Raw genomic sequence first — 23480 nt, 5'->3', positions numbered from 1 at the left:
AGACACCAAATATCAACAGCTGATATCTACACAAAAATGTGGCTGATGGTTCACATCAGCTACATTGCTCGAAGGAAAGACCTCTCAGAAGACATTAGCTGGCAGCTCAGCCAAGAAGGCTGCAAGGGCACAATGAGGAATGATATACTAGGTTAAAAAAAAAACTGCTGTAGACAGACCTCAACATGCATATTTTCTTTGTTTCTATGGGTGTTTTTGATGACAAACTAATTTCATTTCAGTGCCTTTTTTGCCACATAGGAGCTGAGAAGTGCAAAATTAAATATTTTCAAATATGTTCAATATACAAAGAAATGAATATATTACACTCATGCATTTTGACACTTCATAGCAAAGCAAAATTGTTAACATGATGGTTCTGTTCTGTTCTGTCAGGTGTCCCAATAAGACATGACAGTGTGACAGTGAGCCACCAGGAACAACATGAGGATCCCGAAAATAAAGCTGCTGAATGGAATTCAGCTATAATTAAACTTATCACTACACCTGTGCTTTTTCACCTGTGACATGATAAACCATCTTGTTTTAAAGGCTCACTGTGTCCTGATGGGTAGCATGTTAAATATTATCAAATTAAACGCAAATCACTCTGGAATAAGCACCATTAAACTACAGTTCCCATCTAAAAGTCTTATTATATCAGTAAATATTAGTCTTTAAATTTGCATACAGATCAAACTTCAACCAAGCCCAGTTGCCTTTTGGATTAAACTTTGGATAAAACTATGCAGTTACATGTTTGACCACCATGCAGGAAATAGTCAAAGCCTTGAGCACCAGTATGTGCAAAGCCTGTCGTTGTATATTAAAAAGCTGCAGCTGTAGCTTCCTGTGTGTTTATTGGTCACGTGTTTGGTCAGTCACAGAAACAACCTGTTCGTTTCGGAGAGATGCGGTTTCTTTCTGTTCCAGCTAAACTCGTTTTCCTGCTTGGACACCTGCTGGAAGGCTTTACAATACGTTAAGGGCTTTTGAATAAGTTTACTTAGAAATTGTGTAATTGTAGGTTAAGGTCATGAGTCTAAAGTTCAGTCCTGCAGGAGCACTGCTGCACACATGTAGCTCGGTTTTATCTGTCTGAGAGTTAAATCGCTTCAAGAGTGAAAATGTGGAAGTGGACTGAAATGAAGAAAGATGTAAGTGTTTTACTTTTTTCTCTGTTTTAGCATTATGTTATTGTTTGGTATAACACAATATTTTGAATAACAAAATTAAACGTATTTTATATATGTATATATATATATATAAGTATATATGTATATGTATATATATATATATATGTTTATATATGTTTTGCTAATACCTCCAACTGTGAGCTTATATCCGTTTTACATAAAAAAATCTTTCATTGTTCCTATTTTAACTTCAAATAAACGACGTGGCTCCCTCTCCTAAGCAGAGGTCTAATAATAGCAGGGGAGGGCGCTGTTTACCGGGTTAAGACTGATTCCCAGCGGCTCATGGTGGTGTTGGTGTGGTGTTGGGGTTTTCATGGCTGTCCGTGCTCTCCCCGTGTGACAGGAGCTCGAGCTGCAGTATTCCCCTAGCCGGTGGTCGCACAGGATGTCGGCGGACGACGTGATCAAGGCTCACGTGAAGGCTGTAAAGGAAGGTCGGTCTCTTTGAAGTTTTGAAGCTACATGCTAATACGCAACAATACACAGAAATCCGGCTGAGACGAATAGGCAGGCCGAACACAGGTGTACTGCCAAATGTTGTATCCCCGTAAAAGTATGCTTCCATGTGATGATTTGTAGCTCGAGACATAGCAGGTCACAGCATTTGTATGTCATATATTGACAGACAAACCGTATGTTACTCTTATATTTGGCACTGTTTGAAACGGAATAATTATCTGAGTTGAAGGCTATACAAGTCATGTATTGGTAACAGCTCTTGGTGTTGTATTGTGAAGATCCTTCTAATTCCCTAATCTTTGTGGGGACATTATATTTTACAAAATATATGCCCTGTCTCCTGTAAATATTCCTCACAAAACTAATATAGCCATATATTTAATTTTCGTGAGCATACTGTGTCAGGGGAATTAGAAATGGGGGTCCCTAAAATATGTTGCCCCTCCCTCTCATTTGATCTCTTTATAATAGAGCCGACAGCAGGGAGATAACAAGAAGTGAGGGGGGAAAAGGATCGGGAATGACATGCAACAAATGTCCCAAGCAGGACTTTAACAGGGGGCCTAGTGTTCATGATCAGGGCCTAATACCCAAGGGCTTTTATGGGGCACCATGAGAAACTGTGTATGAATGAAATAACTGAATAGAAATTACTTAGTTTATTAAACTTTGCCCTGTTCATGCTAAAAACATATTTCTCACAAAGACTTCTATTTCTCCCAGAAGTAGTACAAGGGCTAGCTGTAAACAGTAAGGCTAGGTCAAACTTAGACTGTCTCACTGTATACATCATCACATTGGTTATACCTGGTATCCACAATTTTGTCCCACGTCAACCTCTTGTGTTTGTCCAGGTACGGAGCGAGCCCGTGGACTGGCTCAAACTTTGCTCAACGTGCCGTATGGAGAGGGAGATGGAGAAAAACTGGATGTCTACATACCAAGTACCAACTCTCTGGGTACAGACTTGTGACTGCCATGACACCCAAACCTCACCCTATTAATCAAACATACAGAATTACAGATAAAGACATAAGGACTAACAGCTCTTATTCCCTCTCTTTTTTTAGATGTCCCCCTTGTTATCTACATACATGGAGGCTACTGGCAGTTTCTCAGGTACATGGTTACCCTCTCTTCTCGTTAACATGCAGATTTATGTCTTGTTAAGTGGTTTTATTTTGATGCTTTCTGCTTAAACAGCAAGGAGGAGTCTGGATTCATGGCTGTTCCACTTGTTGATAAAGGTGTAGTGGTGGTTGCAGTCGGCTATGACATCGCCCCCAAAGGTAGGGTCTTTGAATTTATGACAACGTGTTTCATTTCTTTTGGAAAGAGAAAATGTTTCATGAAAATTAACTTGGAGGATCTCTTCCTGTGTCCATTTCCCCGCTTTTTCAGGTAACATGGACCTCATGGTTTCTCAGGTGCGAAGGAGTGTTGTGTCTGTTGTTCAACAGTATTCTCACATCAGGTACCCACGCTTGTTTTCTGACACATCATCAATGTGCTTAAAGTTAATTCACTACATTAAAATGTAAGTTTAAATTGACCCTTTTCACCTTCACAGTGGTCTGTACCTGTGCGGTCACTCTGCGGGTGCTCACCTGGCTGCCATGGTCCTCTCCACCGACTGGTCCCAGTACAGCATCACTCCTCAGATTAAAGGTAAGGTTTGGACTAAGTGATATAATTGACTTCAGTATGTCTTACAAATAGTAGATTAAAGAAGTAGAAAAGTTGCTCAGGAATACAAGGTTGAGACAAATGCTGCTTATCTGACAGGTTTGTCTTTTAATCGTTTCTCTTTTTATCTTCAAGGTGCTTTCCTTGTCAGTGGCATATATGACCTCCTGCCCATCCTGTCCACCTACGTCAACGAGCCTTTGAAGATGACAGAGTAAGTTCATTACGATGTATTAAAGGTGACGAAAGTTGTCTGGCGGCACTTCCGCTTCCCTCGGTAGTGATCGTTAAGTCTGTTTTAAATCTCGCTCTGTATGCTTAATATTTGGAAAATTTTTCCAATGAAAACATAAAAATGATGGAAAGGAATCGTGTCCTGGCCTTAGCAGCAGCTCTACACATAAACTATACCCTCGAAGAAACGAAACAAGCCGCCTCTCCTCTGCCGTTGTTGACAAAGTTGCCTTTTCTTGATTTTGATTGGTCGGTGAGGGAGCATTGACATTGACGAGCCGGACGTTGTTCCAAAAGTATTTTCAACTGAGAGCGCTGTAAGCACAGCGACAAGAAACAGCTGATGCAGAGGACGCTCAGTGCTGAAACCACTGAAGTGCATTAGTTTTGTGTATAAAATAGTCGCTGCCAATGCAAAAAGTGGACACAGGCCCTTATGTTTGTAAGCCTATTTTTTTTGCATTGTTCTCTCCTGTTGAAAATCATGGTGGTGTTATTAAAGCCCTTTGTGGAGGCAAAAGAAACAATATGGTTAACAATTAATAGTCAGGTTAGAGGCCAAATGTTAAGCAAGATATGACGTCATATCTGAGGGTCAGTACATTCAGGTAAAATACCGACTTCACTTATATCCATGAAGCACAGATGTGGTAGGGGTCCCTTATAAGTTACATGGGGTCCTCTCCAAATGCATCTTAAACTTGTAATCCTCATCCCTATTAAACTCAACAAAAAGTACACAAGAGAGCAGGAAACACAGACTAGACAATATGGACATTAGGATACAACTTATATCTCAACAATGAAGTGCTTTTTTCTGACAGTCTACACAAACTTGTTTAGAGGTCTTAGTACAACGCTCTTAGTGGCTCCATGAGGAGCTCTGTGAAATCTGTTAAATTTCCTCAAGTGATTTTGTTTCACCGTCTGCTGGGGCTAAAAACTACAGGCTCATCACATCATCTTGAGGGTATAGCAGCTCTTTGCCTGGTGGGTAATGTACCAGGATTTGACAAAGAATATAAATACGTGTACAATGTGAAAGGAGTGACATTTTTTGGGAATACTCTTGAATAGGTAGGGGTATAATCTGATTACTGGTCAGATAAACATGGCTTTATTGAAATCAGATCTTCACAACATGTTAAAGGGATAGTTCGGTTTGTTTGAAGTGGGGTCGTATGGGATACTTATCAATAGTAAGTGTACTGCATACAGTGAATGCTGGCACGGAAGCTAGGCTATATGCCTCTTCAGATAGGGTCAATTCCACATGTAATTTATCCACTTATAAGGACATCCCACCTAAAAATCAATAGTGGTATCTATTTTACCCGATATTTGAATATTTCACCACTTTTCACTTTTCAGTAAGAAAGCCTCTTTATTTGGCACTACTTTGTGTTGACCGCAACACATTCGTGTTACTACGCCTGCAGCGTACTGTGTCAGATCAGCAGTTTGTGTCAGCGGTTTGTAGAAGAGACAACAAACTAAAGAAAATACAATATTAGGGAAACGACAAAGTGCCACTCACGGTGGGGCCCAGAGGACATTGTTTTCCTTCATGATGTGAAGTGTTTCAAACAAACCAAACTATCCCTTTAATGGATTATTACATTTCCTTCCTTAACCTGATTAGTCACAGTAATCCAGACTTTTCTCAGCTTTGCGGCCGGAGTTACCTGATGTTTTGATAGAAAATCTTAATTGATAAATATATTTTGTTAATGTTGAGAAACGCTGCAGAAATCCATTTTAATGTTTGTGCATGTGAATAACTGTGATGTTGAATGTTCTTAAGTTAGCATTGTGTGTGAGTGTGTTGTAATTGTTTTAGTGGATAGGAAACTGCATATAATGCTCATTTTGTGTGTGTATAATTGTTCTCTGCTTGTCTGTGGTGCCAGTCACTATTTGACTCCTCTGTCTGTCCCCTGTTGGCAGGGAGGTGGCGGTGAGGAACAGCCCCAGCAAGTTGGTCCCTCAGCTCAAACTCTCATCCTCCGGCTGCCACATCATTGTGGCCGTCGCCCAGAACGACTCGCCGGAGTTTCGCAAACAGTCCGAAGAATATTTTAAAGTGAGTGCTGCTGACAGAGCATGAACACTTTTTTCATTACACATGAGCACTCCTCATAACCTGTGTAGATTACTTGTAAACAGTTATTTCTTCCCTGTCTTTGCTGGCCCATTCCTGTTACTTTTTTTTGTCAAAAAGTAATTTTTATTAATAGATTGGTTTATAAAATGTCAACAAATGGTGCAAGATATCAGTCACAAGTTCTTTCAGTCCATGGTGATGTCTTAATATCACTTGTTTTGTGGAAAAAAAACAATGATATTATATTTAGCGCAATCTAAAGCAGACAACCAACAAATCTTTAACCTTCAGTTGAAGTTTTTAATCAATTTTTGATTGAAAAAATAATCCAAGACATTTTTTTGTCAGTAACTTTCCAGCATGATCCTGCTGTAGCTTCTTGTTTGTTGGTTAAAACATCAGTTTGATGTTCACTGATCAAACTGACTTAAAACTTACAATTTAAGTTTAGTGTTCGTATGATTTGTAATCCTTTTTCATTAGGATCATTTTTTAAATGCATTTGAATATGTACTATATCATTACCTCTTTGTTCTGGCTTTACAGACTGTGGAGGCATCAGGACTTAACGTGACCATGGAGGACGTAGCGAACACGGACCACTTCAGTATCATTGAGCAGCTGGTAGATGGAGAGTATCATCTAACTAAGGTACATGCCAACAAAACACAACAAAAGGTCATGATTAATGTTGTTGCTATTATCTGGAATGTCATCTTTTTTTCCCCTTTTCCTGACCAATTAGCTTTACAATATTAATATCCAATGTTAATGTTAAACTTCTGTTAAACCAGTGGTGTTTCATTCATTCCCTCCTCTGTAGCTTCTCTTGAAGATGATGGGGAAGAGCTGAGGTGGCGGTCCTCGATCCATCAATTGATATCAACATACCTCTGTATCAACTAACACCTCTGAACAGAGTCATCGTGCACTGATACTGATAAAATATGCAGAATTTGAGGTTTGAACAATGGTAAATATACTATTTCTGTCCAGATTGATCAATTAAAATGAACGTGTCATGGATTGTTTTGACCATCTAGTTTGGTGCTTCATTAGTTGTGTTCACTGTAGATATTACTGTAAAAAATGTCTTAGAAAAGCTTCGTATGTTCCGACCACAGTGTCATTTTATGAAAATATTGTGTGCCTAAAACTGAGTCACTGGATGGTGATTGTTACAACTATACAACAGGTTAAGCTGATCATATTCAGTAAAAACTGATTGTTTAAAACAGCCATAGTGCATGTTATCGTCAGGAAATACTGTGCCACAGTCATACTAAGGGTTTCAGAGTTGATGGTTTGTTTTGGCATATTTCCAGTGTTTAGTGTAAGGGTGGCTCTGTTTATTTTGTGTGGGTTTTTTTCCTGTGACAATCTGCACCACATTTTTAAGTCCACAAGTAGGAAAAACATAGCAGCTCAAGTCAGTGTTACTGGTGTAACATATAAAGTGAATGTAGCTTTTAATTGTAATCTCCACAATTAAAATATCGCACCCAGGGAATTTTAACGTGCTGTCCACACTTGATAAATGTTGACAATGAAAACTATATATTTGCACTTTTTATTTAATTCTAATACAGTAGCAGAGTACTGATATTCAAACACGCACATTTTTAATGATCAAATGGGACTTCATTTAGCTGATGCACATTGTTACTGACTGCCTTCATTCTAGCATCTTTAATAATTGCTTACATTCATGTTTACACAATGTCTGCTATAAATCGGTAGATAATGAGAATCATCACAATAAATATTTATATTTGAAAATGTGTTTGTTGACCGTTTTTTTTTTTTTTTAAACGTATTTTTGTGTCTAGATGAGACTTTGTGTTACCGATGTATTCTGTTCCACACCTAGCTTAGTGGCCCATGGGCCCTGGGCACAAACTCGCCCCGGGCCCTATACAAAAGCAAATGAGCCAAGTACACTCGTGCTGCAATCACTCCTACAGTCAGACACCTCCCTTAATAAAACATTGCAAAAAAAATTAAGAAATGCTTATACCGAGCATTACTGTACACATCTCAGGAGTGAAATTAAAAAATATCTTACTTAAACCAGCTGTCTTCTGGCCTTCTTCGATTCTTCTTAGTTAAGTCTTCGAACTCCAACTGCCATATGAGTTCAAATTCAATGGCCATGAGTGACAGCATGTTCAGGCGGCTCTGTGTCATCTTTGTCCTTTGTTCAAAGCCGCATCTTTAGTGTATCTTTTTTTCATGTAGTTTTGCAGACCTGCAGAGCATACGTTTCTCTATTTTCAAATTATTATTATGTCTGCGGAATAGAAAGTAAATGTACCTCACAACCTACGTCATTACATTTGTGAAATTTAATCACTAATAAAAAAAAAACAATTCAAAAAATTGTATTCAAACAACATTGTCAAAATAACATTTATTTACAAAACAAAAATACTTTACACATAAAAAAAATATTAATTCGTAAGGCCAAGGGCCCTGCATTGGCTCAGGGCCTTGGGCATGTGCCCACTTTGCCCATGCAGTAATCCGCCTATGCCTACATGCATTCAAAAAGGCACTCAATTTAATCCTACATCAAAGTTATGATTTTCAGTTTTAGTAGGAAGAAATGTGTTGATAAAGTTTAATGGTTATTTTGGAGGCTGTAGTTATGAGTGTTGTTGTATTACGGGAGTTTGTGTTTCTACTATTTAATCCACCTGAATTACATGAAATATAGTAAATAAATTCAAATATGGATGACAAATAGGGGGGCCACATACACAATCCACGGCCCTCCAAAGGCTTAATCCGGCCATGGCCAAAGCTCGTTTTCTGTCAATTAAAAAAAAAGTTATTGCTCTAATTTTGTGCCCTTACATTAGATAGACATTAAGTAAAAGAGTAGATGTAGGGGTTAATAAAGTTTTACACCGTTTTGACACAATCTGGATAACTGAGTTATGTTTATGACTATAGACTGTATAAAAAGATATATATACAGTCATTGTTTATGACCGACAGTGTGAGAAGCGAAACGTTTACGGTCTCTGTTCAGTTCAATGAGTCTCCAGGCAGGAGGAGCTAATCGCCTCTCAACCGCTAACGTTAAGCATACAGTCCAGCAAACATGGCCAACCGAGCGGACTTGAGGACACTCTGCACCCGGTAAGCCCTAAGGTTTCCAATGTGACGACTTGACAGCCAGATAACCTGTTAACTCGGATCAGCGTCAAGAGACTAAGCTTGTTGGTTTACCAAACGTTAGCCTGGCAAAGGTTAACGGTAGCAAGCGCTAGAAGCTAACATTAGCTTCGTTAGCGTCATGGGTAACATGTTTAAATGTAACCGGCGTGATGCCATTTTTTTGTAAAAACAAGCATTGAGCCCATTTACAACTCGAGATTAGGTCGACGTTTTTCTCCTCAACTATCCTGTGGTTAAAAGATGTCGAAGTTCAGAGGTGTAACATCTTGTTCACTTTTGTGCCAGCTGGTCAAAGTTTACCGGTGTGACGGTGCTTTACTGACTCATGTCCGTTGATGCCTTCGTGGCTCCCTGTTAACACAGGCAGGGAATTTCTCCAGTTGGCATCTAACCGTGCCCTAAAAGAATACATTGCTACAGCGTGTTTTCAGTTCAGGAGATAGTAATAAAAGGGCCTTTGAGCGATTTTAACGTTATTTGTCAATCTTAACAGAAGTCACTACCTAACTACCTGTTTTTGTGGGACTAAAAGTTATAACTAAACCAACAGACTACGCATTTACACTATGGCTGTACTTCGTCTTAGACATTTTACGAAATAAAAGACCCTGAGAAATCTTAGTCAGAGCTGTCCAGTAAAGACAAAATAAGAGAAAGGAAAAAAGCAATTATATAGACCAACATCAACCTCTCAACTCCTAGCATTGTTTACCTTGGGTCAAAGTAAAATTAATTATTTTTTATATTAAATATTAGAAGAATAATTTCACATTTATTCAGGTGAAAACCTAAAATGTTTGAAATACAAATAACAAATAATTATATTTCTGTTTGTCCATTTAGAGGTAGTGCTTGGGTTAAGAGGAAACCCAGAACAGACCATAGACAAACAGCAAGCCTTTAAACAGAAACACACACACACACACACACACACACACACACATCTGGAAGCTGGTACTGCCCATATTGTGACCTAAAATGACACTGTGAGGATGAAACTTAATGGGGTCTTAAATATTAAAGCGCTCCAGGGGATGATGTAGGCTTATATACTGTCTTAACATCCAACTGCACTTAAAAACACTTAGGCCCTCATTGAAACTGGAAACTCTGCTATTAAAACTCTTTGTTTGGGATTCAAAGCGCTCACCAGAACTAACCAGTAATTATTGACTGGCCCTTATTCTTTCTTCATCTTCCTTACATTAAATGTAGGACATGCTGTACCTTCTCAGGTGAGATTTGCATGCCCAACCTGTTTTTCCTGATTATCACATGTTTCTACTATTTAATGAAGCCTGGCCTTCTTTCCTTTCTCTAGAAGTAGGATTAGCAACTTGAGACAGTGTAAAGAGGAGAAAAGAACGAGAGTTGCTGAGACAGGGATCAGTTATTCATGTGGGACTGAGGGCTGAAGGGACATGGAGTTTATTGTGGAATGCGTGCAAGGGAGATCAACATGATGGTAACACAGTGTTCAGAGGAGAAGAGGCGAAGGAAGGGTGAATAATTGAATTCTCCATACAGGCAGGCTGTGTGTTCAATGGTGACAATAAGGGCATTATTTGTTGGCCAAGAGTTTGCTAACTTAATGCGTCTGTGTTAATGAGCATGTTAGTTGAGGAGTGTGAACTTTTTTAGAAAGCAGCTGAAGAGGAGGAGAGATTTAAGATTATGTCGTGCACTTCAGTAATGGCTCCTTGGCGAGGATTTCTCCTCACTGGTTTGTGTTTACACCAATATCTCTGAGAACATAGTCATTAAGGCTGTTATTGCTCTGAAGCTGAGACAAACATCTTGTTGATGCTGTTATGACATCTATTTTGGCTTTCTAAATGATGATGATTTATTAGTTTAATTACACAAGTGTGTTGCTACTATAGTCCCACCTAGAAAAAGCTTCAGCTCTACTGTAAATGTGTTATTCACAGTCCCATTTATTTTCAGACTCCTTTTGTTATTGTGCCAACTTCGTGTAATGCAGTGCTATAATCATGCATTGCAAAATAACTGCAATAATTTGTGATTGCTAACAAAAGTGCTTTCCTTTCCTTTCTAAATTGCAACAATAAAGGATGCTAGTACTGCACATAAAAGTAAAGTGCAATTGTTTTACTACTACTAAAAGGATTGAAGTGATAATACTAACCAAGTATTACAATACAATACATGACTCAGTGAAGGTGGGTTCAGGATGCCAACCAATGACTGAGGTGAAGCTTATTAACTATACTTTTTGGTTGCTTTCAACAAGAGAGGTTGAAGGTCGCCTTGGCAGTCTTGTTCTCACAAAACAAGCACCCCTCTCGCATTACAGCATGCCAGATGTCAGTTGGTACACCAGCCTCACACCTGTTTGAGGAACTTAAAATGACTGAAGAGCCTGTTTTAACTCAAATTAAAGTAATCAACGGCTCATTATAACCGTGTAAGGGTTTTAGATTTGGTTGTTTGGTGGTATCAAAGGTGTTAAACTACAAAGACTACATCAGCAATGGGGGTGCCACACTCATACTAATACTCAGCAGAACTAAAGGAATAGATGACATGTTCATAATGCACATTATTTCCAATCTATAAGGGCACTCAGAGGGAGAAGACTTCAAGCAGGACCAATAATGGAGTCTCGAATGATTTGCAAATCTGCAAATACAACCATTATCTAAGAATTCTGTCAAAATATGCTCATGCCTAGATGAAGTGTCATCTTTTTTTCTGTGCATTTATTATGCACTTCTAAACTGGAAATTCTTCATATACTTAACATACATTTATGAAAAGCAAATAACACTATTATCATGTACAAATATCAAATATTCAGACTGAAATAACACTATGCTAGTGGCAGCTTGTTAAAACAACTGCAACACAGAATTTTGTAGCTTGTGTTGGATCCAGATCCTTTCCAAATTTGCCTGTTCACATCCTCTTCAAAATGTAATGGCTTCTTCCTTGGCTTGTGTTACATCCTTCCATAAATTTTCATGAAGAGGTGGCCAGCCATTTTTTTATAATTATGCTGACAAACACCCAAAATCATATCCGCCTTGGTGGAGATATTTCTTTCAGGAACCAAAAGAAAACGTCATGGTTTAAACTTTAAAGCTTTTTCACACTACCCGATGAGGTCTAAGCATTTCACTGACTCCACAGAGGAGGAGCAGAGTTCCCCTCGTTGGAGCAGGTAATCCTCTGAGATCCAGTAATTTGACATTAACATAAGCACAGAGCACGGTTAATTTTAAAGCCGTACTGTCCAGAGGAAGCAGGACGGGCCAGCTACATACTCAGTATGCACATTAGAGGTTCTGTCTGAACAGCACAACAAAGCAGTGTTGTGAACAAAGAACAATGGGAACAAGAGCCTTTTTTTCCCCACATGTTGTTCTCCTCCCCCATGTTCATTCTTTCATCCTCCCCAGCTATTGTTTTCTATGTTTGTTTTTTTTTGTTAGTTTTTTTAAATTGTATCATTATTTTTGGATTAAACTAACACTACAAAGCGTTTACAAATAGTGAATGAATGCAATAAACTTTGTATTATTCTATTATACCACGTCCTCCATATGGCTCTTTGCTAATGTGCCTCTCTGTGCTCAATCCCAGGCTATAGTGGTCATCACCCCCAGTCCAAGCCTGAGATCGAAAATGACGACGATAATTCCATGACCTCCTTCGGTGTTGCCGTCCGAGGCCTCCCCCTGGCCTTGGCGTCCATGACACAAGCCACCTCCTCAGACTCGCGTTTCCACCCTAAATGGCGGGCGATCACTGTGGCGACCCTGCTGGCTTTAGTGCTCATGCTGTACCTGCACAGGACCGTAGGGGACAGAGACACTCCTACCAGAGGATACTACCGCAACAGGGCTCCCAGTTTGCAGATTCATCAAGAAGGTGAGGATGACCCCTTCAGGGACTCTAATAGACAAACTGCTCGAAGCTTCTCCCGCCACAAGAAAAGGGAAATGCCTTACAATGACACGTACCCATTAAGTCCGCCACAGAAGACTAGTCATGGCATCCGCTACCGTATTGCTGTGATCGCTGACCTGGACACAGCGTCGCGGAGTTCAAAGGATCAGACGTGGATCAGCTACATGAAAAGAGGATACCTGACTGTTTCAGACAGCGCAGACACACTGGAGGTGCACTGGGATGCTGAGACGGTCACTCTGGAGAGTCATCTGGCCGAGAAAGGACGAGGTAGACACACACTGATATGTATTTTTTTTGCATATATCCTCTGTGTATGTGTTCTCAAACAGCATGTCGACTGCCTCAATATTTGACTGCAGGTATGGAGCTGTCCGAGCTGGTGGCGTTTAATGGTCACCTGTACAGTGTGGATGACCGTACAGGTGTGGTGTACAGGATCGAAGGCAACCAGGCCGTCCCCTGGGTTATATTACCTGACGGGGACGGCTCCGTCTCCAAAGGTCAGTCTAACCTCTATCCAAACTACTTAAACGTACTGTGAGGAGTATTTAACTGGCAAAGTATGTACTTCATAGGCTGCCAGAATATCCTCTCTTGTTTTCTGTCAATGTATGTTGAACATCAGTAGAAAACAACTGGTTGCATTTGTGTCTCCATAACTTTGGGAGGCATGTAGGTCATTTTCTCATATCTAGCCTGTTTCCATGTGAAGGATTCAAGGCAGAGTGGCTGGCAGTGAAGGATGAGCACCTGTTTGTCGGCGGTCTGGGGAAGGAGTGGACGACAACCTCTGGAGAAGTCATCAACAACCACCCAGAGTGGGTGAAGGTTGTTGGCTACCATGGTGATGTGGAGCATGAGAACTGGGTACCACACTACGACGCCCTGCGGAGCGCGACAGGGATCCAACCCCCAGGTTCTGACCTCATTAATCTGGTTTCTTCTTTAACGTCCTTATGGCACAATAAAAAAAAAATCTGTTTCATAGGAAGTTGTTACATTGCAACTGTACTTTATCTCCGATCGATGTTCTTCTAGCATCTTTTTAAGAAGAAAATAATCAAATAAACAATAAATACCAACGGGACAAAATGGGATTTTAGTGAGAAACTAATTGTAAAAGCAGGGAAAAAAGAGCCTTTTGAAAAGTGGAATAAATGTCTATTTTGCATCCTATTTACATACCGTCAATATTTCCTTACCCTCCTATCTATTGAATAACCTCTTTCTTCTATAATTCTCCAGGCTACCTTATCCACGAATCAGCAGCATGGAGCGAACGTCTCCAGCGCTGGTTCTTCCTCCCTCGCCGTGCCAGTCACGAGCACTACGAAGAGACGGCAGACGAGCGGCGTGCCACAAACCTCCTCCTGTCCTGCCCCGCGGACTTCAGCTACATCACAGTGCGGCACGTCGGGCCGCTCAACCCAACCCGCGGCTTCTCCTCCTTCAAATTTGTTCCAGACACGGACGATCAGATCATTGTCGCCCTGAAATCCGAGGAGGATGCGGGAAGAATCGCCACCTACATCATTGCTTTTACGCTAGACGGTCGGGTGCTGATGCCTGAGACGAAGATAGGAGATGTGAAGTATGAGGGGCTGGAGTTTATTTGACAAGAACGTGGAAAAACATGCTAAACACTAAATATTACATTCCCCTCGCAGATCTACTGTGCAATAATATCAGTGACCCAAAGGTATATATTTCATAATTATTTAGTGTGATAATAAAGATGAGGGAGAGAAGGTAGCAGGGGAGGAGAGTGCCACAACACCACCAAATAACAATATATTGACCAGTTTGTGTCACTGGTTTGAGGAGCTGATCTGTTACTAGCTACACACACCAGTCAACAACCAATACGTTTCTTCACTACTTCATATAAACACTGGCAGATTGTTACTTTTATCTAAACATAACTGTTTGTTTAGACACTACTGATGTTCTAGAGGAATCTGGGTAAAAAAAACCTTAGAAATTAGTATCCGTCAGCCTAACAGACACCCAGGCCTGAACTACAAAGTTAGTTCAACTTACCAAAGATATCTTGGTTATCTGGTATCACTAACTTACAAAGATCAAGCTAAACGGTCACACACCTCTGTTTCAGTGAGCGTGTTCATGCTGTTAGCAGCATATGACCAATCGCAAACATTAACAAGACTTCTATCAGCACAGCAGCATATTCTACAAACTTAGAGCCATCTATAATGTACAAATATGAAAGTAAAACGGGGGGTACTATGCTAATTTCAAGCTTCATATTTCACTGTGATACCTGTGGAGTAGCTTAGCATAATTTACAGTTAAAAATACTAATTTTTCTCACACTGGTGCTCTTTGCAGGCCCTCATACAGCCTCTGCCTGAAACGACTCAGTGAGCTCTGTCCCTTTAAGAAACCCCGCCCCCACAAGCCCACTTTCTTTTGATTGGCCTGCTGAGGCTGCACTTTGTGAAGTCACATAGTGCAGCATGTAGAAAAAACTGTGTGAAACCTGGCATTCAAAGCAGCCTGCAGACTGAGCTGAGGAGCCTGGGGATTACTCCAACATACTTTTACCTATAGTTTGAAACTTCACCCACATTTAGAATGGACATCCTACATTGTAAATGTGTTATAATGTGAAACAGCATAATACCCCCCTCTCTAAACACATATCCAGGTTAAAAGACACAGGATGTGTAACCCACTTCAGGATAGACCTGAAGTTACCTCGCTAAAGGCAAGTCCTGCTTTGTAGTACAGGCCTCGAGTGTTGTGCATCTCCTCTCCTGCAGTCAAACTCTGCAGGGTCAGACACTCAGGGGCACATCGTGAAACAGGTTCAAACACATAAAAAGAGAAATGAATGTCCTTTAATTACTTGAATTATAAAAACCTATTCATAACTTTGTGTTTTGCCTTACCTGGTTAGACAAACGGTTATTAGATTTATATTAATACACTGAGTCCAGTCATTTCATGCATATGAAATTCTGCTCCACGAATTTCACGTGACGAGTTTCTCTGAGCTGCTTCGACTCAAACATTCGCTCACATATTTAATAAACTGATCATTTGTTTCTCGAACCAGATGAAACACCAGCTATTTTATTTAAAGATTATCCGTTCATATATTACTTTTGTATCCTCTCAGAAAACCAAGTATTAAAACATCTTGTTTGAATGTTTTATGTCACGTCTTGTTTTTGTGTCAACACAACAACACAGTGCAGTGTTATACAACTAATCAGAAACTGAGTGTTAAACACATCTTTTATTGTGCTGGTTTAACAAATGTATGAAGAAAATAAACATTTTAGAATTTGCATCTCTATGAAATCAATAGTTTAACATTACAATTCATCCCATTTCATTAATCATTTCCTTGAATAGTGTTATAAAAGAGGACATTGATGGTGATGGCGACTAAATTACTAACTGATTAAAACTCATGTTGGACTGCAGGCTGACATGCTTTAAAGAATATTAACAGCTGTACCACAGTATCAGTATCTCAAAACAAACCTCAGGAAAGTCTTCTTGATTGATCTTATTCACAGGCCTGTTCCCATGGTGATGATGTCTTGGGGTAGACCGGCCATCTTTAAGGGTGTGAAGGAACCCAGTTTGGTGTAAAAGTGGAGCATCCTCCGATCGCTATGTCTTAACTCGCAGAACGCCCCTCTGGAACCTGAAAAGTTACAGAAAAGGAAAGAAGGATGAAGTTTGAGATTTTATCTTTATTTTCACAAGTTCTGGAAAAGGGAAAGCTTTGTTATAAACATGTTTTAAATGCAAAGCTCGTAGAAGCAAACAAAGCTAATGTTGTCATTGCGCACCTGTGTTGCCTGCAGATCTACAGCTGTATTTTAGTTATGACAACTATAACTTCAGTTTTTCATAATGCCTGGTTAGTAATTGTACTTTAACTGTTATTTAAACTGTGAAGGTTTCATAAAATTTGTAATATTCTCTACTGAATATTTAAGAGACCACCCTGTTATGAGTGCCTAGTTACTTTGGAAAATTCTACCTGGATTTAAATTAAATAATAAGAGATTGAAGCTTCATCTCTCAGCCAGCTCTAGTATTTAACTTGCAGTGATTATTTATTCCCTTGCTTCAGAACATCTACAGGAATAAATGGATGTTGCTATTAATTTGACCCCAATAGCAAATGTAGAACTGTTGTGAAAATGACTGAGCAGCGCCTCCTTGTGGAGAAAAATGCATCCTGTTATACCTCAGTCTGTGGAATATTTGCAGGACAGTTCCAAGTTCTAAAAACTATCTATTGCATTGTGCACATTCTCCACCTACCGCTGCTCCTGATGGACGACAACAGCTGACCAACCATACGCCTGGCTGGAGAGGGATCAGTGACCCTGGCCAGCACTTGTATAGTGATCAGAGAGGGGAAGTCCTCAAACACTGAGCCACTTACAGCCCTCTGGAGGTGTGAGAAACAACAAAGCAATAATAGTAAAACTAGATTTTATCTCCATGTTGTATTCTGGAAAATGATTCCATATTACATTTGATCACCTGAATCTTGGCTGCGGCTGGTTTGGCGTCGGTTAGTGCCAGAGCATAACCACACATCCCAATATCATCCTCTAGGACCAGGGCACACTGAGGGGACGGGGGGATCTCACCTGCTGACAGGCTGCAGAGGGACAGGGGACATATTAGGATTGAGATACAAGAGCATAAATATTCCAGGGAGAAATTAAACTCTTACCCATCACAGATCAGTGGAGGCTGAGCCATCTGCTGCTTCTGCATCTCCCTGAAAATCCTCTGCACCTCCACCTAGAACAGAAGACAACACTGTGTAACACCAAAACTGAATGTTTACATAACTGTTCTCACAGTGTCTGAGGATCTGCCAGCCTTACCTTGTCTGCAGGGCAGTACGGCCGTATGCAGTAAACTGCCGTCATCGGGGGATGCTTGAAAAGGTCTCTGTTTCCGTGGCAGGGCAGCATTCTCTGAAAGTACAAATGCGCACAGTAATCAAAATAATGTTGACCTACACAGATAAGTTATTGATTCATACTTAAAGACAATAATTACTATATGCCTTGTCCTATTTATCACACCTTTATCACTGTTTACTTACTGGGAAAAGTGGAAGACTCAATTTGATCTATTGGGGAAATAATGTATTCATTTAATTCTAAGTTTTCTGTTCTCTATGGTTTAAGTTACCTGGAACTCTCCGGACAGGCCTCCTCTGAAGCCCCAGGGTTCAGGATCGTCGTTCATGACATTGAAAGAGGGCCGACCTTGCCCTCCTGTGGAAAGGAAACACCACATTACATTTGAAGCTTGAGTAGGGTTACATTTTAAGGGTTACAATTTGTCATAAATGTGTTTAAAGACAATTTACATTCAGATTCAACAGATGCTTTATAATCCTGCACATCCACATAAATGATTATTCTCTTATGTTAGATGGACACATGGTTGCACAGTGGTGCAGTGGTCAGCGCTGTTGCACCTAGTTCGAAGTGGGACTTTCTGTGTGAGTTTGCATGTTCTTCCAGTGCACACCTGGGTTCCCTCCGGGTACTCCGGCTTCCTCCCACAGTCCAAAGACATGCTTGTTAGGTTCATTGGTGACTCTAAATTGGCTTTAGTTGTTAGCGTGACAGGTTGTCTCTTTGTGTCAGCCCTGTGATTGACTGGTGATCAGTCCAAGTGTACACCGCCTCTTGCCCAATGACAGCTGGGATATGCTCCAGCCCCCCGCAAACCTGAGCAGGATAAGCGGTATAGATGATGGATGGATGGATGGATGTTGATTATGTCACCTCTGAATATTCCTATGAGGCTAGTAAGCATATCCATCATCTTAATCCAAATGCAGGGTTAGCTGCTTATTTTCGTGGCTTTTTGAGTTTATTTTTGGAGAATCTGCAGTGAAAATCTTCTACCTTCTACCTTAGTGGAGCTTGGAACACATACACTGATCTATAAAAATACAAAGTATACCTTTGTTGTAATTAGTTTCATTTCAATAACTCTTCATCACTTGGATCAAATTTGGATGACTTGATCTTTCGTGCTGTTCCCCATGGAAAAAGAACAGCGTGTCGCCATGTGAGTCTTAATCACTTCTTTAAAATTGAGGCAAAATTACTTATCGTATCAAACATCAAAATGTAACATTTTTCTCCTTTAACGCACTACAGCAGCTTTTCCTCAGCGTCCTGTATTGTTTACGTGAGCCTGTGTGGTGTGATCATTAGTAGACTGATTTTCTCACCCAGTCTTTTCACGTAGGTCCGAGCCAGGCCGACCCCGCTCTTGATGTCACAGATGTAGTTGTAGAGGTCGTACAGAATGCTGCGGTTCGGGGCGTTGGATAGACGATTGAACATCTGCACCACGGCCTCGCACATGTCATCAAACTGCTGCGCTCTCGAGCACCACTCCTGTGTCTGCACAGCCGAGTTTGAGTATTATTTTATTTAATGTAACACGAACAGAACATTATTGAGTTTAAAGTGAGAAAAACAACTCTACCTGGCCTGTCTCTGCAGCAGCAGCAGCACTGTTGTTCTTGAGCCAGTCCAGCTCCTGCAGCATGGCCCTGGCTGTGGGCCCGTGTTCGTACGGCAGGTAGAAGAGGTCTGACAGCAGCCTCAGGTCCTCCAGGGTCAGCGGCTCTGCTGTGTACAGTGGGTTGTCACCAGGTCCAGGAACATAGGAGCTTTCTCCCATGTCTGTCTGCATGGGCTCCTCATCCGACGACTCTTTCTTTAGACGAGCTGCAGGAGGACAAGGACCTGCAGGGATGAAGAGGGCGAAGATTCCTTAATGTATAACCCACCCTGTCTCTGCCTTCTGATATCATTAAACTCTCTGCTCTGTCACTCCCTACCTCCAGGCTGGGCGGTGCTCTGAAACTCCTGCAGCCAGTCGGTGAGGGCCAGGGTCAGGGCCTTCTGAGGGCTGTAGTATGGGTCCTGCTCCTCAGCGTCTGGTAATGGAGGTCACAAACTATATTTTAAAGTCAAGATCTCAGTTTTTCCAAAGGTCTGAAATATTTCAGGGTGACTTGGATGTAAACAAGCAACCAAAGAAATGTTATCTTGTGCTGCAATATTGCATTCAACATAAAAGTGACATACATGAGCTACTTTTTCAGCAAAATAATCATCTTTTGTTGATGCATTTAAGTGCATTTTGTCTATCAAAGAGCCAAGCTTATACTTTGCTTCATGCGAGAAGGATAGACCTCTGCTCCTTTCCAATAATCATTACACATAATCAAGATGCTGTCGTATAAAAGAAGAATACAATTTGAGTGCCAAAGCCAACAATTGCAATAAAAAGGCAGTAAAAGAGGTTGTGTAATTTTCTTACCCATTTCCACATCCCTCTGTCCTCCCTCAGCGGTTGCTTTGCACCATGTAGCCAGGGTGTGGATGGCCACAAAGTTTGGGTAGAACTCACAGTTGGGGTTGGTGAGGACTCCTCTCAGTTTGGAAATCAGCTCACTGGGACGATCCTGATAAAAACAGATAATGTTGAATCTTCGAGGGGCAGATCCTGTGCAGGACAGGAGCAAATATATCTAAAATCATTAGAACACAGTCTTGTTACCTTAAAGGGTCCGAGGAGGATCCTTTGGGGGTCGTAGTCGTTTGCGTGGATGTTGTCCCAGATGACTGGTGGCCTCCTCATGACGGAGGTCACCTCTTCTATGGACTCCACAGAGATTTTGTTGGAAACCACTTTGGGACCTGAATAACACAAATCAAAGATTTAAAAAAATATGTTTTAAAACTATGATTGACAATTTCAGAATTAAAACACATCAACACAGGTTCAGTGCAGCCTTACCAGTCCACAGTATGTCGATCCCAGGCAGCAGCCCCTCACCCACAGTGTTCAGGTAGGAGGACTGGGTCACAGTGGGAGTGCAGAAAGCAGCACAATAATCTGGAGGTACAAGGACAGGACAAGTGTTACAGACTGAAAACAGTGACAAAAAAAGATATTTTACAGAAACAGCTGGAGTATTCTTGTTCTTTTAGTAGCACTCTTTTATGTGAGCCTTCTGCCTGACCTGTAGGACAGAAGAGGAAGGTCTCAGGTTCTCCCAGGTGCTGGTACACTGTATTAGTGATGGCCACCTGAGCGTGGGCGAATGAGCTGAAGGCCTCCTTATCAGCGGGACACATCTCTCTCTCGATGTCATCGAACAGCAAAGAGAAGGAGCTGCAGCCAAACTCCTTCACCTGAAGAGGAGAGAGAAAGGGGAGAGAGGGATGTTTAATTTGACTCCATACATTTTCTCTTTGGACAGAGGTAAACCTGAAAATGTTAGCAGGACAACAGGTGTTAGCTCTACTTGCCCAGTACGTCGTTTTCCATCTCATGCGCAATTTGGTTATTTCACCAGTTATTAAACCCATCACCTGTACTAGTGTCATCATCTGCCTCTTGACCTCCTTCCCGTGTATAAAAACACTTCTTCCAGAGAGCCATAAAGCTGCAGACACCCCCAATTAAATTCTCTCTCGTGCTCCACACTTCACATTTACAATCAAAGTCCTACCTGATCCAGCTTCCTCTTTAGGGCGGCAACCTCGTTAGGGTTAGAAAAGGTAACGTCCAGGCCGGGAGAGATTGCATAGACGAAGTCGATGTTGTGTTGTTTAGCAGCTGATATCAGGGCGATGAGTTGTTCTGGGCAGATATGAGATAAGATAAGTTAACACTCTTTATCGTCATTGTACAGAATATACAACGAAATTCAGATGCACTTCAAGTACTGGGCTCAAAATATATAGCCCGGCACTATATGAGATGAGAAATCTTTTACAAAAATGTTATTCAACAGGAAGTCATGCACAAGTTCCCAGTTTGGACTGATAGGCATGAGCAATGCTAACCTATGGACAGCTCTCAACCACCACGTATTTATGAGCCACATAGATGTTTATAAAGTCACTTTAAAGTCAATGATTTTTACAAGTGCCAGAGTCATGACAGACATGGGATCACTACCCTTAAGTTTGTAACATTATTCATAAGAAGCCCCCAAATAATAAAGCAGAGTTCCAAGCTTTAAACAATTCAACAATGATTCCAAGAAGATAATTATGATACAAAATGAAATGTAGCTAAAGTTTCAAAATAACTAAATCCCTTGTGCTTCTAGGTGTTCTGTTTCACTTTGAGACAGCAGCCTCTCTCTACGCAGGTTTTCAATTATGGAAAGATTATCCTTTTTTTTTTTTAAATATCTGTACAAATAAAGAGGTTCATGATCCTGCCAAGAAGCTGTTTGACAGTCATGTGCATGTTTGTTTGATGGGTGTTTTCAGATCATCCTCGGATGTGCAAAGACACACCTGCCTCCTCAGGTGAATACAGATCCCTCCAGTACATCCTGTGTTTGTAGTCATCCTTGGGGGCGTACAGGTATGTGTTCAAACCCCACTTCTCTTCTCTGTAACACACCAGCAATGAACAACCACATCAATTTTTATGTCAGTTGTTATACAATGAAAAATTGTTGTGAATACCATAGATCACTTAAATTTTTTAATCTGTCCTGACAGTGGGGAAAAAGGAACAAGGCGATAGGAGACATTTGACACCACGAAATATAACAAATGAATGAATCTTAGCTTAAAATTGTTTGTTATGTGTTGTTATCCGTGCACCAATGCATAGTGGGAGCAGTAAGTTTCCTTAGAGGCCACAGACATACCTTTTAAACAGCTCTGTTCTTTGCTCCATAGTCCACGGCCGCCCATAAAAACCTACATCAAGCAAAGGTCAGGAAATGCACCAGATGAAGTTACTTTACCAGAAGTGATCAATACATGAGTGATTGTCCTAACTGGATTTCCACAGAAAGCATTCTGTTGGATTAAAATGTGGATGTTTAAATCCTGATTGAAGGTGTGTTCTCTTAACAATTGGGCTCTGATGGCTCAGTTTCGGCCGCTGGTACCAGTCTGCTCACCTTCCACCACTCCGCTGATGAACCGCCTCGGCTCTCTCTTGTTGGCACTCCCTGGTGTCGACATGGTGTCTTGTATAGTAGCAGTACAGTAGTAGCAAGTTGTTTTGTCTATCTAACTCTTTGTTTATAGTGCTCTAATACTCGGACATAAGCTCTAGCACTGACACGGCGATAATGTCAGTCATAGCTCTGAAGCCAGCCTATAAGACTTTATTACACCCTTCTCTCACGCCTGCGCAGACCTCTTTGTTTCGAGCATTGCGTAACATGATGCTAACATGGTCAAAAGTCGAAAGTTGTAAATACTCAAAGAGAATAAGTGACGCTGCTCTTATTTTGTGATGACAGGAGTTTACCTCAGATTTAGACGCATGCTGTCAGAATGCGTCTGACTACCGGCTGTACGTCTTAAAGGGCCAGTGTCCCCGTCTCTTAAAGTGCCAGTATCCCCGAGTCTTAAAGGGACAGAAACACATTCATAATTCATTTCTCTGACGTAGTGGTGAGGAAGTATTCATATCATTTACTTATCTAAAAATACTAAAATGTAACTATAATCGGGACATTTTAATAAAAGAATTGCAATTTAACGTATTCAATGCAGAGAAATGCCCCATGTGACTGCTTTACTATTATATATTATATCATTAGATGCTTATTACACATGCATTAATGTGAAAACTAGATTTTTATGTTGTAA

The 23480-nt window shown here is 40.7% G+C and overlaps 3 protein-coding genes across 5 annotated transcripts; 2 read left to right on the top strand and 1 right to left on the bottom strand.

Annotated features, from left to right (window-relative positions):
• Window positions 1-1048: 1048 nt before the first annotated feature.
• On the top strand, window positions 1049-7709 carry afmid (arylformamidase). Its single transcript, XM_069666148.1, has 11 exons — window positions 1049-1157; window positions 1543-1633; window positions 2513-2617; window positions 2729-2777; window positions 2862-2947; window positions 3060-3132; window positions 3229-3326; window positions 3480-3558; window positions 5526-5661; window positions 6229-6333; window positions 6506-7709. Exons 1-11 carry the CDS (start codon window positions 1128-1130, stop codon window positions 6533-6535), a joined length of 882 nt encoding a protein of 293 aa, XP_069522249.1. The 5' UTR covers window positions 1049-1127; the 3' UTR covers window positions 6536-7709.
• Window positions 7710-8727: 1018 nt separating this feature from the next.
• On the top strand, window positions 8728-16115 carry cant1b (calcium activated nucleotidase 1b). 3 transcript variants are annotated; one of them, XM_069666002.1, is made up of 6 exons: window positions 8728-8826; window positions 10081-10100; window positions 12472-13068; window positions 13161-13301; window positions 13514-13717; window positions 14047-16115. In XM_069666002.1, the coding sequence occupies exons 1-6, from the start codon at window positions 8789-8791 to the stop codon at window positions 14415-14417; spliced, it is 1371 nt and encodes a 456-aa protein (XP_069522103.1). In that variant the 5' UTR covers window positions 8728-8788; the 3' UTR covers window positions 14418-16115. The 3 variants fall into 3 exon arrangements, with proteins under 3 accessions (XP_069522103.1, XP_069522104.1, XP_069522105.1); XM_069666003.1 differs by lacking the exon at window positions 10081-10100 and having other exon boundaries at window positions 8737-8826; XM_069666004.1 differs by lacking the exons at window positions 8728-8826; window positions 10081-10100 and adding an exon at window positions 10304-10367.
• On the bottom strand, window positions 15896-23113 carry ogal (O-GlcNAcase like). Its single transcript, XM_069666001.1, has 17 exons — window positions 22781-23113; window positions 22523-22574; window positions 22161-22258; window positions 21362-21492; window positions 20870-21041; window positions 20644-20742; window positions 20404-20543; window positions 20164-20308; window positions 19679-19777; window positions 19321-19583; window positions 19061-19235; window positions 18001-18086; window positions 17688-17780; window positions 17531-17601; window positions 17335-17455; window positions 17110-17239; window positions 15896-16480 (listed from the first exon to the last, which is right to left on the bottom strand). Exons 1-17 carry the CDS (start codon window positions 22842-22844, stop codon window positions 16344-16346), a joined length of 2076 nt encoding a protein of 691 aa, XP_069522102.1. The 5' UTR covers window positions 22845-23113; the 3' UTR covers window positions 15896-16343.
• Between the last annotated feature and the right edge of the window lie 367 nt (window positions 23114-23480).

The sequence above is a fragment of the Semicossyphus pulcher genome, unplaced genomic scaffold (genome assembly GCF_022749685.1).
Source record: "Semicossyphus pulcher isolate SPU_LCO1_2020_fin unplaced genomic scaffold, fSemPul1.0.p SCAF_17, whole genome shotgun sequence".
NCBI classification, from domain to species: Eukaryota; Metazoa; Chordata; class Actinopteri; order Labriformes; family Labridae; genus Semicossyphus; species Semicossyphus pulcher.
The sequence above is the reverse complement of the archived record's forward strand: the minus strand, read 5'-3'. Positions and strand labels throughout refer to the sequence as shown.